Source organism: Cetorhinus maximus, chromosome 7 (genome assembly GCF_964194155.1).
Source record: "Cetorhinus maximus chromosome 7, sCetMax3.hap1.1, whole genome shotgun sequence".
Lineage (NCBI taxonomy): Eukaryota > Metazoa > Chordata > Chondrichthyes > Lamniformes > Cetorhinidae > Cetorhinus > Cetorhinus maximus.
The window spans coordinates 54,776,546-54,793,620 of NC_135885.1; the positions used below are offsets into that span (position 1 = coordinate 54,776,546).

Here is a 17,075-nt window from a genome sequence, read left to right on the forward strand (position 1 = left end):
CCACTGGCTCCCCCTCATCAACTCTACTAGTTACGTTCTCGAAAAATTCCAGTAGATTTGTCAAGCATGATTTCCCTTTTGTAAATCCGTATGGAGTATGGCAGTAAACAGGCAATAGCTAGCATTTAAAGAATTAATACATGGTTTACGACCAATATACGTTCCTTTGAGGCACAAAAACCCAACAGGAAAATTTATCCAATTGTGGCCATCAAGAAAAGTTAAAGATTGTATTAGATCAAAGGAAAATGCTTATAAAGCTGTCAAAAAAGTAGTAAGCTGAGGATTGGGAGCTTTTTAGAAATCAGTAAAGGAACCTCAAGAAACTGATAAAGAGAAAACACAACATAAGAGGAAAAACTATCGAGAAACATAAAAACAAGCTGTAAAAGCTTCTGCAGGTGTGTGAAAAGGAAAAGGATTGGCAAAGACAAATGTGGGCCTAATACAGCCAGAGGCAGCAGAATTTACAATTTTGGAATAAGGGAATGGCAGAGAAACTAAACAAATACAGAGCAAGGTACAAATAACCTTCCAGAAATACTAGAGAACCAAGGGACTAGTGGGCATGAGGAACTAAAAGAAATTGGTAAGAGTAAAAAACAGTGCTGGAGAGACTAATAGCACTGAAAGTTGATAAATCTCCTGGACCGATTATCTACATCCCAGAGTTTTGAAAGAGGTGGCTGTAGAGATAGCAGATGTGTTGGTGGTCATCTTCCAAAATTCTATAGATTCTGGAATGGTTCCTGCAGATTGGAAGGTAGCAAATGTAACCCCAATGTTTAAGGGAGGAGGGAGAGAGAAAATGGGAACTATAAACCTGTTAGCCTGACATCAGTAGTAGGGAATCTATTATAAAGGATGTGATAACTGAAGACTTGGAAAATATTGGTAGGATTTGGCAGAGTCAGCATGAATTTATGAAAGGGAAATCATGTTTGATAAACCTGTTAGAGTTTTTGAGGCTGTAACTAGCAGAATAGATAGAGGAACCAGTGGATGTCGTGTATTTGGATAAGGTCGCACACAAGAGGTTCATAAGCAAAATTAGAGGGCATGGGATTTGGATAATATACTGGCCTGAACTGAGAATGATTAATGGACAGAAAAAAGAGAGTTGGAACAAACAGGTCATTCTCAGATTGGCTGGCTGTATCTAGTGGGGTACTGCAGGGATCAGTGCTTGTGTCCAGCTATTCACAGATATATCAATGATTTGGATGAGGGGACCAAATGTAATGTTTCCAAGTTCGCTAATGACACAAAACCAGGTGGGAATGTGAGTTGTGAGGATGCAAAGAGGCTTCAAGGGGACTTAGACAGGCTAAGTACTGGGCAAGAACATAACATATGAAATATAATGTGAAAAAACGTGAATTTATCCACTTTGGTATGAAAAACAGAAATGCAGAGTATTTCTTAAATGGTGAGAGATCAGGAAGTGTTGATGTCCCAAGGGACCTGGTTTTCATGATAATCTTTTGGAGGAGTACGTAGTTGAACCAACTAGGGATAAAGCTAGGTTAATTAATAAAGTCATAGTAAAAGATCCACTGGGAAATAGCGACCATAATACCATTCAATTCCATGTTAAGTTTGAAAGTGACATATTCCAATCGCAAACAAAAATCTTAAACTTAAACAAAGCCAATTACATGGGTATGAAGGGAGAACTGGCTAAGTTTAATTGGGTAAGTAGATGAAAAGGTATGGAGGTAAATGAACAGTGGGAAACATTTTTTAAAAAAATCAAAACATTCAACTAAAATACATTCCATTGAAGAACAAAAACTCATGCAAGGACCCATCCGTGCCTCACTCAGGAAGTTAAGGATGGTATTATATTAAAAGAATAGGCTTATATGTTGCAAAAAAAAACAGTAGAAAGTTTAAGGATTGGGAATGCTTTTAGAAACAAGCAAAGGGCTACCAAAAAGTTGACAAAAAAGGGAAAAATGGAATATAACAGTAAACTAGCCAGAAATGTAAAAACATATTGTAAGAGCTTTTATAAATATATCAAAAAAAAGAGTAGCTGAAGTTAATGTTGGTCCCTTAGATACAGAGACAGGAGAAATTATCATGGGAACGAGGAAGTGGCAGAGGCATTGAACAAATATTTTGTCTGTCTTCACAGGTTCCTTATGGAACCTTGTGGAATGCAAGTTCCATACCAGAAATAGACGATATCCCAGGGACTAAAAAGAGTGAGGTGATTAGGGAAATTAATATCAGTAGAGATAAAGTATTAGAGAAACTTAAGTGACTAAAATCAGACAAATCCCCTGGATTTGATGGCCTTTGCCCTAGGATTCTAAAAGAGATAGCTGAAGAGATAATGGATATGCTATCTATGATTTTCCAAAATTCCTTTGATTCAGGAATGGTCCCACTAGATTGTTACACCCACTTTTCAAGAAAGAAGGGAGAGAGAAAGCAGTGAACTACAGGCCAGTTATCCTAACATCAGTTGTTGGAAAAATGCTGGAATTTATCTTTAAGGAAGTCTTAACAATGCACTTAGAAAAGCATAGTATGATTAGAACAAGCCAACATTGTTTTACTAAGGGGAAATCCTGTTTGACAAATTTGTTAAAGTTCTTTGAGCATGTAACTAGTAGGGTAGGTAAAAGGGAATCAGTAGGTATAGTATATCTGAATTTCTGAAAGGCATTTGATAAGGTGCTGAACAAAAGGTTAATAGGTAAAATCAGGGCTCATGGAGTTGGGGGTAATATATTAGCATGGATAGAGGACTGTTTAACAAATGAAAAACAGGGCATAAACGGGGCTTTTTCAAGTTAGCAGGCATCGAGTAGTGGAGTGCCACAAGGGTCAGTGCTGGGGCCTCAGCCATTTACAAGCTATATTAATGACTTAATGAAGAAACAGAGGGTAATGTATCTAAGTTTGCTGATGATATCAAACGAGGTGGAAAGGTAAGCTGTGGGAAGGACACAGAGAGACTACAAAGAGATATAGACAGGTTGGTGAATGGGCAACAAGATGGCAGTTGGAGTAGGATATAGGAGTGCGATGGAATACTCTCCACTTGCCTGGACGAGTGCAGCTCCAACCACACTCAAGAAGCATGACAACATTCAGGACAAAGCAGCCCACTTGATTGGCACTCCATTCACAAACATTCATTCCCTCCACCACCGATGCACAGTGGCAGCAGTGAGTACCCTCTACAAGATGCACTGCAGGAACTCACTGAACCTCCTTAGACAGCACCTTCCAAAACCACAACTACAACCATCTAGAAGGACAAGGGCAGCAGACAAGTGGGAACACCACCACCTCGAAGTTCCCCTCCAAACCACTCACCACCCCGACTTGGAAATATATCGCCATTCCTTCACTGTCGCTGGGTCAAAATCCTGGGATTCTCTCCCTAATAGCACTGTTGGTGTACCTGTACCACATGGACTGTAATGGTTGGAAAAGGTAGCTCACCACCCCCTTCCCATGGGCATGGTATACTTTCATATTCTGAACTGTATGTTAATAAGCTTTGCCTTTTTACTTGACAGAACTAGTTTTATAATAAACTAATAAGTTTGTTGTTTATTGAAAGAAGCCTGGTTAAAGTCTCTTTTATTCTGGGTAACAGTAGTGAAGGTAAACAATTGGCCATTTTGGTGAGTGAATCAAACGTTTAAACTAATGGTGCGACCTGTGTAGTGGGGCTAGTCAAACTGCACAATCCTCCCATCCCAGTCATAACAAAGGAGATACTTGCATAGGAGGCGGTACAGCAAAGTTTCACTAAATTGGTCTCTGGGATGAAGGGGTTGTCCTATGATGAGACGCTGAGTAAATTGGGCTTAGATTCTCTGGAGTTTAAAAGAATGAGGGACAATCTCATTTTAACCTACAAAATTTTGAAGGGGCTTATTGGGGTGGATGCTGAGAGATTGTTTCCATTGGTCAGGTAATCGAAAATACATGGGCGCAGTCACAGGATAAGGGGCTAATCATTTAGGACTGAGATGAGGAGGAATTTCTTCACTCAGAGGGTGGTAAATCTTTGGAATTCTCTACCCAAGAGGGCTGTGGAGGCTCAGGCACTGAATATGTTCAAGACAGAGATTGACAGATTTCGAGACAGGAAAGATATCAAAGGATATGGGGATAGTGCGCGAAAATGGTGTTGCAGTCGAAGATCAGCCATGATCTATATGAATGACGGAGCAGGCTTTAGGGGCCGAGTGGCCAACTCCTGTTCCTGTGTTCCTGTGTTCTGTTTTTATTACAGATTTTCGGTCTGCGCAATATTTTGCTTTCGTATTACTGGTTGGAGATATTCACGGACAATTTGACCATGTGATATCTGACTTTATGATGCAGAATCACATGTCATCTGATCACATGTACACTTCTACAAATGTATTGCACTTACCTTATAAAGATTGGATCCTCTGTAGTTGAGTATTTTTGCCCATTTTGTGCCAGCAGCTGGTGTGGAACAAGCTCCAAGGACCAGAAAGCCACTCACTGGCAGGTTAAAAGAGCAAACTGAGGGCAGGGGAGAGGGGAAACCAAGGGTGGTTAAAAAGGGGAAATTGGGGGTGATGAAGAGGGGAGGCTGGGGGAGTGCAAGAAGGGAAACCCCATGTATACAAGGGGAAATGGTGGGTGCACAAGAGGAGAAATGGGCATGGGCAAGAGGGGAAACCACGGGAGGGGTATCTGAACATGGGGAGTGGTTTGCAGAGGGAACACCAGAGGTGAGAGGAACTTTGACACCACCAGAAACAAATGGTAACTGTTGTGCTCTCTTACTGTCTGTTGCCACCATATATGTTGAGGGTCTCGATGCAAACTTCAAGGGAACTGTCTCTATGCTATCCAAGCTAAGCAAGATATTGAGACTGACGAGGGTTCCAGTCGAACACAACTACATGAAGTTTATTACTAGCAACAATTATATACAGCTCTGCACAGGCCTTGGTCCAGCCTGTGTCCTAAAAGTTACATAAGCTGATTACTTGACTATATGCCTGACTCATAAGATATACATAAAGGCCAGGATTTTCCATTCATCGGGCAGGCTCGGCGGGAGCAGGCGAGGGTGGTCGTGGAGCCGACCGCCGCCCGCGATCAGTCCCGCACCGCAAATTCACACAGGCGGACCAATTAAGGCCCGCCCTGCGTGGATCGCGAGCGGTAGCGCTGAGCGCTACCTGTGTGGGTGGGGGGAGGACGAAGCGTCGGGTCCAGCGCTCTTTCACGCATGCGCGCGAAAGAGCGTTTCAATCTCCCTGAGGCACGGAGCTGCTTCAGGGAGATTGAAGCACTTTTTAAAATAATAAATAAATACAATAAAAATTTAATGAAACATGTTCCATCTCATGTGACTGTCACATGAGATGAGACATGTTTTAATTTTTCAAAAAACTTTTTAAATTTAATTTGTAAAAGCTTTAGGATGAGGTTTCCTAAAAAACATAAAGGCCACTTGGCCTTTTCGCCTGCTCGCCAACTGTAAGGTTGGATGGACAGCATAAAATGCGGGTTAATTACCTGGTTAATGGCCTTAATAGGCCTTTCAATTATCGGCGCACAGCTGACTCCAGCGCACGCCCGCCGAACGAAATATCGTGAGAGTTTGCAATGACGTCAGGACGCACACCCGATGTCATCACACATCATTTAACGTTCGGGCGTGTAAGGTGCACACCTGCACGCCGAATGGAAAATTCTGCCCAAAGCATTACTGATACAGAGTCACAGACAGTGGCGAATATCTGCAATAGAGATCACAGGCAATAGTGAACATCTAACATGGAGGCTGTACCTTTGATCCTCCAGCCTTACACACGGTGATGTCGTTATGCAGCTTCTTAAAGGTGCATGTCATTGTCTGCATTGGCATGCATACAATATCACAACAGCGATTCACTGAAACTGCACTGAAAACTAATAGTAATACTGGTAAAATTCAGCTTCCCATTATGATCAACAATCATATTATAAGTGATGGATAGGCTGTAAGTAACTTGTGGTAATAGTAATCCTATAACCTGCTGATATTCAATCTAAAACCATAGTCAGAATCCCCCTGCGCTGCACTAGGGGCTGTAAGGCTCCCTAGATGGCTCATGGCTCTTCACTGTACCTGAAGCTTTTGTCTGGACACAAATTTCCTTGTGTCTGGATTCTGCCGTAATGTTGAATTTCAGAACCATGATGAAAGTCATCTCTTCCGAATTTCCGGCTCCCTAGATACGATTTTCAACAGTCCCGATCTCTCCTGTAACCACATTCCCCAACCCCCAACCAAAGATATTTTTATATTCCTTCTTTTTAAATTTATATTTTATTCCATTTGAAATGAAATTTAAGTCTGGACCTCAACAGCCACATGTGGTGATGTATCCCCCAGTCAAATAGACATCAGTTCCAGATGTTTCTTTCTCATTGCCTTCTTGTTTCTTCCAGTGGAATCCTTGGGTTTTCCGTTATCTAGTTCCCCATTCCACTGCTAATGGAAATAATCTTTTGCTGTCAACCCACAGTAAGGACCCCAGATTTCACTTACACCTTTACTGGCTGCTCTACTGACAGTGTTCCTGCCACTTATGACCCTGTTGCTGCCCCAGTTCTGTGGGAAATGTTGGTCCCAACATCCACACCAAATCCATTTCTCCCTTGCTCTTGAGCCCTAGTCTTCCTACCACTAGACCCATAGCTCCCATTCCTCGATCTCCATCTTGTCCTAGGTTCCCATTCCCTATCTGGTCAATCTGCAGTTCTCCAGTCTGCATCTTTCCCCCAAACCCCCTTTCTCTAATTCCCAGGCTGGAATTTTCCAGCCCCGTTGGCGTTGGGCGTCATGGCAGGTGGCGGGGGAGGGGATAATATGGCGAGAAGGCCAAAAATCAGTTTTGCGCCATCATCAAACCAGCTTGCAAACATCCAGTCCACCCGTCAATGGCAGGCATCGCTTCCCGCCGCTGCACATCAGGAATACTTTAATACTTTAGCATCTCATTATAAGCCCTGCTTGCTGGAATCATCCCTCCCATGTCAAAGTTACCGCCCACGTTGGTGTGACTTCAGAATGGCGTGCTTCATGATGGCCTTTAAAAGGCATTGACCTGACAACCTGAACTTCAGCGGGATCTCGCTGGTGAGTGCACACAACCTTGTGCAGTGCTCACAAGCAGCGCCATTAGGACATCAAGGATGAGGCACCATGCATTCACGGGGGGCACAGGCAAGTCACTTTTTCCCAGCTGGCTGTCAGTGCGGTGCCAAGGCAAGGGCTCCAGTGCGGGTCAGGCGGGTGTGGGGGTTGGGGGCAAGGCAGCACAGACTGAAGGAAGTATACGAGCACATGCTGGGGGTGAGGTGGGGGAAGGGGGGAGCTGGTGGTGGAAATGGCCACACAACTGGAGAAGCTTGTCAAAAGTGAGCATTCTTCTGCAGCTGAGACTGTTGAGCTGCAGCTCCATTGACATGTCTGAAGTTGGGCCTCTGAAACTTTTCTGCCCACTCAAGCAACACAAAAGCATGCAAATGCCACCAAATGGTCCAGAACTTTTTCACCCCTCGGGCACAGAGTGCAAATTAATTGCGTTTTAGGGGGCAGTAGAGCAATTGGCTGACTGGGTAAGTTGTAGAATCTCCTTGCGAAAGGTGGCCATGGCACAGTAACTGGTGGAGGTCCTCACAGCCCCAGGCAATGTCTTTATTAAGACATTGGACCAGTATCCCTCATGGTTCAAGCTAACAGCGCAGCCTTGCAGTGAGGGTTAGGAGAATGCTTGCGCCTGAGCTGAGAGCACTGCATGCAGTCCAATGGGCAAAGCTGCCGCCAATTGGTCAGGTGGAGTGGGGCAGAGGTGGGTGGGGTTTCAAACAGTCATGAAGTGCATTACGCACTGGCCATCCAAGCAATGGCCAAACTCTGCTGCATGCGTGAAGGGGCCTACAGACTTAACCAAGAGAGGTTTTTAGGATCCTATGCCAACCCACGCGTCTCTCTCTTTGATCCTGTAGGAGAAGAACATCAGGATCATGGAGCCTGGTGATTTAGCAGTGTGCCTCATGGCTTACAGGGAGCAGAGAAGAATAAGAAGAGCAGTGGAGGTGCCTGGCTTGGCAAAGGGAGGACCACCTCCCTCAAGATATAGGGGCGCGGGGCCTGCTGTGCACGCAGCTGAAGATCCACAGCGAGCCGTCACTTGTAGGTGCCTCATTTATCCCAGGGTCTATAGACGCTGCTTGTCATTCCTGCAAATGACTGAGAACCAGTGTCACCAAAGACCGCATATGTCTAGGGAACTGATCAGTCACGTATGCCACCCGCTGCAGGATTTGGCGTCACGGGGACATGGAGGGCATCCATTGCCAGTGGTCATGAAAGTGACTGTGGCACTCAATTCTTATGCCAGTGGCTCCTTCCAGGGCTCCAAAGGTGACCTGTGCGGGATCTCACAAGCCTCCACGCACAAGGACATCCAGGATGTCATGGATGCCATCTTCGCGAAGGCACAGAACCTTGTGCATTTCGCCCGGGATCAGGAAAGCCAGGAAACAAGAGTGCTGGGATTTGTGCAGATCTCAGGTTTCTCACAGGTGCAGGATGCCATCGTCTACATTCACGTGGCGCTTAGATCTCTGTGGCAACAAACAGTCAACTATGTCATCCGCAAGGGCTTCCACTCACTGAATGTTCAGCTGGTGTGCGACCACCACAAATGCATCCTACAGGTCTGCGTGCAATTCCCAGAGAGCGGCCACGATTCCTACATCCTTAGCAGATCCCTGACATCTTCCAGGGTCCAGGGAGGCTGCAGGGTTGGCTCCTCGGGGACAAGGGCTACCCCCAGAGGGCATGGCTGATGACGCCTGTGCAGCCGCCTCAGACTGCAGCAGAGCGACGTTATAATGAGGCTTATTCTGCAACCCGAACTTTGGTGGAGCAAACAATAAGCATTTTGAAATTGAGGTTTCGGTGCCTCGACAGGTGAAGCACTGCAATACAGTCCCCCGTATCATCATCATTGCTTGTTGCACGCTCCACAACCTGGCATGGCAACGGAGGGAGAACCTGGCTGAGGAGGAGATAGAGTAACTGCACATATCCACCAATGAGGAGGACATCAAAGGAGATGACAGTAATGAGGTCCTCGAAGGCGAGGATGCTGGCGATGAAGCAGGAGTGCTCGGGAGGCCCAAAAAGCTGCAATATTTGTGGAGAATGATGACGAGATGCAGTGAGAATAGTCCTGACATCCTCACCTTGCATCTGTGAACGTTTGACTCCTGTGTGGCACACATACCCTCAGTGCTCAGGCACATATCATGGAGACGCAGTGGAGGCACTAATAGTCACTAGATTCCAGGAGGATGATGACGACATGCAGTGAGGACACTCCATAGATCTTCACATGGCGTCTGTGAATATCTGACTCCTGTCTGGCTGAGGGCAGCTCGCTTGTGTTCTGTGATCATGGAGACGCAGCCATGAAACTTTAAATGCACCTGATCCTTTGTCCGTCTTCAGCACCTGACCCCTTCAGGAGCACAGTGTCACCGATCACAGATGCTGAAGGGATGGGGGCCAGCCCCACCTTAAAGGCACTGAGAGCACAGAGAGAACGATGGAACTCTGTGACCCCTGCCCACAACATTCTGGCAGCAATGACAGGCACCATCGAGGTGCAGGCATCAGTAATGTGTCCAATGAGTGTGAGGCTGGACCATCACTTTGGTCTGAAGATTACACACTGCACAGGGAAGAGGGCCTGGACTGAGACACCCATTTTTATCTTGTGCAGGAACCATGGTTTCACATTCAAATGACATGAATAGTGCTCATCATAACAAGGAGCCATGGGCAGGGAGACATTCTGGGGAGTTTATTTACAATAGTGAACATTATGTACAAATGATTAACACCCATGCCCAAGCTGTGCAACCACATCTTCTTAACCTTCCTAACCCTGCCGCTGCGTCTTGGTGCTCCCGCGACATCCACAGCGAAGATGGAGGCAGCCTGCTGACTGCTACTCCCTGTCTGTGATGACCTTGGCAGGCTTCCTCTGGCAGGCCAAGACCGGAAGGGTCCCTGCCTGCTTCCCCGGTCCTGCTCTTAGGCAGTGGCTCCCTCCTCGGCTTGTGGAGCTGGAGTTGTTGGGTCACAGGATTTGGATGGGCTGGACACTCTTGGAGCCACCTGGTGGATGATCCCAGGATGTGCACCTACTGATCCTCCTCCCTTTGAGTGCCCAAGGGTCCTGACTCCTTGAGGAGAAGACAAAGCTGGAGTGAGATCGAGCTGCCCCGAACCCCTCTCACGTTGATACTGTTGGAGGTCAACTATGGTGTCAGCAATGGAGTTCAGCCCACGCAGTGGTGCATGACTGATGTCCTGGATCAAGGTCTCCATGGTAGCCGCCATCCTATCAGTTGTGTGGGTAGTGAGTGGTGCCATGGATGGGATGAGGACACGATCTGCAGGGCAGATGAAGGTGAATGTCCCTTGTGAATAGTGATGTCCCTTGAATTGGCAGTGAGATCCCTGTGGATGTGTTCTGAAGAAGAGTCATACGGATTCAAAACATTAACTCTGTCTTTCTCTCCATAGATGCTGTCAGACTTGCTGAGTTTTTCTAGCACTTTTTGTTTTTGTTTCAGATTTCCAGCATCTGCAGTATTTTGCCTTTACCCTGTGAATGTGTGATGGGTTTGTGAGTGTGTGAGTTGAGATTGATGAGAAGAGTGACTTATCCTGGCTGAACGGAGGAGATCATGCATGCTCTTTCGGCACTGGGTAATTGTCCTCTTTTGCAGAGTGTTGGCGCTGACCACCGCTGCCACCACCTCCCATGCTGGATTTGTCACCTTGCTTGCTGGTCTTCGCCCAGAGTGGGATAGAGAACTTCACGACGGGCCTCCACTGCATCCAGTAGGTGCCCGAGGGAGGTATTGTTAAATTTGGGGCAGCATGTTTCCTCCCTTTGGCAGCCATGACTTTGCAGCAGCTTCCGATCCCTTAGAGAGTGCTAGCTCTGTGTAGGGGTGCCTTTTAAATATGGCGCCAGGATTACTGAGGGCCTGAGGCGATGGTGGAGCAGGCAAATCAGAGCAGGCCAGCGATCTAGTGTATTTCCCGGGAACGCATTCTTCATGAGTCAGGATGCATCGGGAATGGGACGATGAGGTTCGAGTAAAACACCGTTTTTCCCAGCTGCTATCACACTTTGTGCTAATCTGGGACAATTCTGCCCAGTCTCCACCTTTTCACCACATTCCACCTGTCTCCTCTTGATCTCCCTCTGTTCCAATCCCTATTCCCCATCTCTCTTTAATCCTCCAGTCTCCTTATTGAGCCACCCTAACTCCTGAGACCCCCCCCTCCACCCCAATTTCAGAGACTCAGAATGGAGGTGCATGGACAGTCAATTTAAATAGCCAGTCTCCCAGGATGCTGGAGTCACAGCTAGGGAAAGGCTGCCCGATTCCAGGAAACTCTTGGCCATTCTAAGAGAACAAAAAGTCCTACCTCCAGCTCTTTCTGAGAGAATGATCGTGAAGCATGTTTCTCAGCTTTTGCCAATGGTGACATACACAGGCAGGTTCCATTATGAGCCATTATGAAAAAAAAAGATATGGACACATTGAATTACACTTGTGTACCCTGGTCCAGTTATTCCCCAGACTCAGACCACACTTGTTCATGCCTCCCCATCTGCAATACTATAGGAGGTGGACTAGTAGAGAAAATATATTAAGTTACATTATAACAGACATGTCGTTATTGATAGCAATTACACTTGTCTCTATTTATCAAATAAAATTAAAGGACTGACGTAATTTTCAACTTGCATCTGGCTTTAACAAAACTCTATCTTAGCTAATAGCTTGTACACTGTCCCTTTTATTTCATTACGTTAGATGCCAAAATCTATAGTAACTTTACTTTTGTCGTCTTTATGCCACAGGTAATTGGGTAAACTGGAGTGTTAGCATTTTCCTTATCACAAAGTCTCTACCTAATAGCCCAAAGTTACAGAATAAAATAATTATTTTAGGATAAAGATCTGGATTGAATAATAGCTAGCAATTTGGAAAATCTCTTCATATTGTGCCGTTGACTCTCTCCTCTGACTGTTGCTTTGTCAGAGGTGCCACCTTTCAGATGAGATGTTAAATCAAGGCTTTGTTAACTGCTTAGGTGGACGTAGAGGATCCTATGGAATATTCAAATAAGGTCAGAAAGTCTTCCTAATGGCCTGGCCAACAAGCAGTACAACTGAAAAACTGATTATCTGATCATTCATTCACTTGTTGTTATGCCATCTTCCTGTATGAAAATTGACTACTGCATTTGCCTACATAACACCAGTAATGAATTTAACAGTAGCTTATTGGCTGTAATGCATTTTAAGATGACCTGAGAATGTGATATGTTGTTATATAAATGCAAGTTTTTGTTCTCTTTTATTAATTTGGATTTAATTATAATTGCTTATGGATGATTAAGAATATGAAGTTGGCTGAATGACTGGAAACCGAAAGTAGTGGTGAACGGTTGTTTTTTGGACAGAAGGAAGATATATAGTGGAGTTCCCCAGGGGTTGGTGCTCACAGCACAGCTCTTCTTTATCTATGACTTGGGTAAACAGGGAACAATTTTTAAGTTTGCTGCTGACACAAAACTGGAAAGTGTTGTGAACTGTGAGGAGGATAATGATAAACTTCAAGAGGACATAAACAGACTGGTGGAATGGGTGGATGTGTGTCAGATAAAATTTAATGCAGAGAAGTGTGAAGTGGTACATTTTCATAAGAGGAATGAGGAGAGGAAATAGAAAATAAAGGTTACAATTTAAAGTGGGTGCAGGAGCAGAGGTACTGGGGGCATTTGTGCTCAAATCATTGAAAATAATAGGGCAGGTTGAGAAAGCTGCTATTAAGGCATATGGGATCCTGGGTTTTATAAATAGAGGCTTAGAATACAAAAGCAACAAGTTATGATGAACCTTTATAAAATATTGACTTGGTCTCAACTGGAGTGTTCTGTCCACTCTGAGCACCACATTTTAGGAAGGACGTTAAGAGAGGGTGCAGAAAAATTTTACAAGAGTGGTTCCAGGGATGAGGGATTTCAGTTCCATGGATAGATTGGAGAAGCTGGGGTTATTTTCCTTAAAGAAGGTTGAGAGGGGGTTTGACAGGTGTATTCAAAATCATGAGGGATCTGGACAGAATAGATAGAGACAAACTGATCCCATTGGTGAAAGGATCGAGAGCCAGAGGGTACAGATTTAATGTGAATGGCCAAAGGTGGCATGAAGAAAATCTTTTTTTACGCAGGTCTGAATTTTCAGATTGGCGGGCGGGCGGGCACGATCGGTGAGCTTGGGATTGGCCGGGAAATGGACCACCGATTGCGGTCGGCCCTCAGCAGCAATTTCACGCTGGCTGGCCAATTAACAGCTGGAAAGCTCAGCATTGCCGGGGTGGGGCGGCAAGAGGGTGGGCGATGATGTCATGTGGGCGTGGGCCAGTGCTGACAGAAAGGAGCTGAAGACCTGAAACAGCAAAAAATAAAGGTTTCAAAAGCTGAAAAAAGTGTCCATGCATCATAATCGGTCACCTGAAAATTTAGCTGATGAAAATGCTGTCCACAGAAATTTATTTATATTTCACTTCATCATGGAAATCTCATCCCGCCCGTGGATGAGGTTTGATGAAAAGTGCAAAGTGCCTGGCCGATTCGCCCGTCTGCCAACTGTAAGGTTGGATGGGCTACGTAAAATGACAGACAATTGAGCCATTAATGAACTTAATTAATTGTCGGCGGGCGCACTTCTTTTGCACGCGCCCGCCGACTGAAATATCACGCGATGCCCAACGTCATCTCGCGTAATTTCACGCCCAATCAGGTCAGGCACGCACCGGCCCGATGAGCGTAAAATTCAGCCCACCGTGTGTGGCAAGGATCTGGAAAGCACTGCATGAGAGTGTGGTGGGGGCAGATTCAACTGTGGCTTTCAAAAGGGAATTGGATCATTATCCGAAGAGGAAAAATTTGCAGGGCAATGGGGAAAGGGCAGGGGAAGTGGGACTAGCTGAGTTGCTCTTGCAGAGAGTGAGCATGAACATGAAGAACTGAATGGCCTCTTTCTTGCTGTAAGCATTCTATGATTCAACAATTTTCAATAAATTGTACCCAGCAGAATCAGAATGGCAGAATCTATTTTTACTAATAGAACAGTTGAACTACATTCTCACTTTCTGCTAGGTAGAGTTGAGATTGATAAAAACTAACAAAGTTGACTGGAAAGTGATAGGTGCATCTGATCCGTCAGTAATTTAGTCTATTATCCCAATGCACTTTTGTTTCAGGCAGCAGATTTGTTCTTCACAAGCACAAATTGAATTTTCCCGCAGAGCACAGTAATCACTGTGAATGATAAAACTTATTCTACCATCTTGTATTAATGGAAACAGAATCCATCCTCGACATGAGATCATATTCTTCAAGTGAAAATGCAAGGCTCACTGTCGGCAGGAAGTTCTGCTTGCAGCAGATGACAGTCCATTGATTTCAAATGTAAGATGAGTTTGCTTTTTTGACCCGAGCTCTTTTGTTATTTGATACCCAAATTAATTTGTCAGGTCTTTACAGACAGAAAAGACGCTCACCTCATTAGCCCAAGCTGGATTTTAAAGCAGGGCTTAGAGGGGTGAAATCTTGTGGAGGAGACGGGAGTTTTGGCTTCCAGCTGGAGAGCCGACGTGAGCCCCAGGTCGCCTCTTTTCAGGAAGGCCTGGTACATCTTGTACCACTCAGGTACTTGACAGGTCAGTGACAAGCCTTCGCCCCAGCAGTAAGGGCCTGGGGGCAGAAGTCCCGCCCACCAAGAACTGCTGGCCATTTGGAGGCCAGCAGCTCTATTGAATGGCAGCACCACTGGAAGACGGTGGCTGCTGCTGGTATGACATCCAGCCGAGGCCTAGGATCACCGCTGGAAACCAGGCCAGTGGTGAAATATGGTGGGATGGGTGTCACGGAGAGGAGGTCACAGGGGAGAGGGAGGGAGAGGGGGAAGGCGGGAGGAGGGAGAGGGGGAGGGTGGCAGGGGAGAAGAGGGGAGGGGAGCCAGCAGCAAGGACAGGGAGGTAGCTCTTAGTGGTTACCCCCCCACCCCGTTATCGAGGTCCCTCGATTAAGCACTGAGTGCTTTTAAATGAAGCACCCCTCACCCCGGGAGCGAGTGAAGGTGTGCGTGTGGGAGCGAGTGAGGGTGTGTGTGGGAGCGAGTGAGGGTGTGTGTGTGTGAGAGTGAGTGAGGGTGTATGTGGGAGGGAGTGTGGGAATACTCCATAGGTATCTTGTCATCCTCCCTGCATGGCGAGACACTGCCTGCCACTGGCTTAATACCACTGGCGACAGGATGAGGCCCTTAAATGGGCATAAATTGCCAATTAAGGGCCTCAATTGGTGTATGGCAGGAAGGCCATCCACGGGCCTTCCCATCACACACTTAATCAGGGTGGAAGCCACCCTTCCATCCGATTAAATGCCCCCGCCACTAAAGTTGCTATGGGGGAGAGCACAAGATTCAGCCCAACATTTCACCAATCCACTGCAATCTCACTCCATCCTTGCAAGGGCTGTTTCAATGATAGGGCTTGGCATCACCATTTAGTTTATTTTTGTTTAAATAGAAAATAAAGTTGTTTTCTCTCGCTATATATCTTTGCCAAGTTGTATGTGTAGGGAATATTATCACTGTTCCTGGAGAAGTGCTTGTAAAGCATCCTTGTGCAGCATTACAACAAAATGCAAGAAATGACAGGATAGGAATAGATCATCAATGCCATCATGTCAGTCCTTTCCACAGATCAAGCACAATCTGCTCCATCGTGAATTTAATCTCTTGAGAGTAAGTCCTATATTGAATGTCCTGTGCTCCTTTTTCTACCATTGACTGTAACCTGTCTCTAACCACAATTACCCACTAAAAAATACTGGTATTCAATCAACTTCACAAATGTTTTTGAAAAAAATGTTAAACGAGAATAATAGTTCAATACAGGAATGTCGCACCATAACACTGTCACTCAATGAGGACTGATAAAATATAAAGGCTATGAAATTTGGCTCTTCAGCACCTTTTTTTTCAGCTATTTTGCCTCCAAAATGACATCCGCAGTGAAGGCACTGGTGCGGCTCGGAACATCCGCCAGAAGTATGTAGAATAGGCAGACAGTGACATCAATCAGTGTGTAAAGTTGATTTGACAGCAGTGCTGCCATTCTGGAGTTCAACACTCCAGCTAAGGCCATTTCTTAACCTCACAAAGCTCAACATGCATTCAGGAGCAGGAAGTACCCTCCTGAGCTTCCGGAAACTGAACAGAGGCAATGACTCTTAGCTGGAGTCCATATGCTTCCAGGGTGTTCAGGGAGCACTTCTACCTGAACCCCAGCAAGGAACAATGTGTCAGACATCTGCATTTCACTGGGAAGATCCTCACCGAAATCTGCCATCTGCTGCAACCACAGCTGGGCGAGGACAACATTGCCAGCGACAGTGAAGGTGACTGTGGCCATGAATATATATGTGATTGGCTCCTTACAGGCTAGAACAGGTATTATTTGCAACATCTCTCAGTTTGTTGTCCACTGTTTCATAAGGGAGATCACTGAGACTCTGTATACAAAGAGAGCTGAATATATTTCATTCGCATTTGCCAGAGAATTTTGCCATTTCTTCACAAGGATTCCAGGCTTCCCTATTGTAGGGTGCCCCATGTCAACTCTGAGATGTACCATAACTGGAAGGGATTCCAGTCCCTCACCATCCAGCTTGTGTGTGATCATATCCAGCTTGCCATGTAGGTCAATGCTGGGTATCCTGGCAGCATCATGATGCCTTCATTATGTGGCAGTTTGCTGTGCCAGCTGCATTTGAGCCACCACAGCAAACCAGAGTGTGAGCATTAAGGCAATAAGGGCTCTCCTTTGATGACATGTTTCATTTTTTTGATGCGCAACCCTTGGACAAATGGGCATTATGCATATGAGAAAAGCTGCGCTGC

At 45.6% G+C, this 17,075-nt stretch overlaps 1 protein-coding gene across 10 annotated transcripts in view; it reads right to left on the bottom strand.

Annotated features, from left to right (window-relative positions):
* Positions 1–17,075, bottom strand: part of LOC144682802 (glutamate receptor 4) — a 272,035-nt gene that overhangs the window by 164,498 nt on the left and 90,462 nt on the right. For 8 of the 10 annotated variants that reach the window (XM_078545530.1, XM_078545527.1, XM_078545529.1 and 5 more), the window contains exon 7: positions 10,047–10,055. The exons of the other annotated variants lie outside the window; for them this stretch is intronic. In XM_078545530.1, the coding sequence (XP_078401656.1) occupies positions 10,047–10,055 (9 nt within the window). The remainder of the gene's footprint in view (positions 1–10,046; positions 10,056–17,075) is intronic. 10 annotated transcript variants of the gene reach the window in all.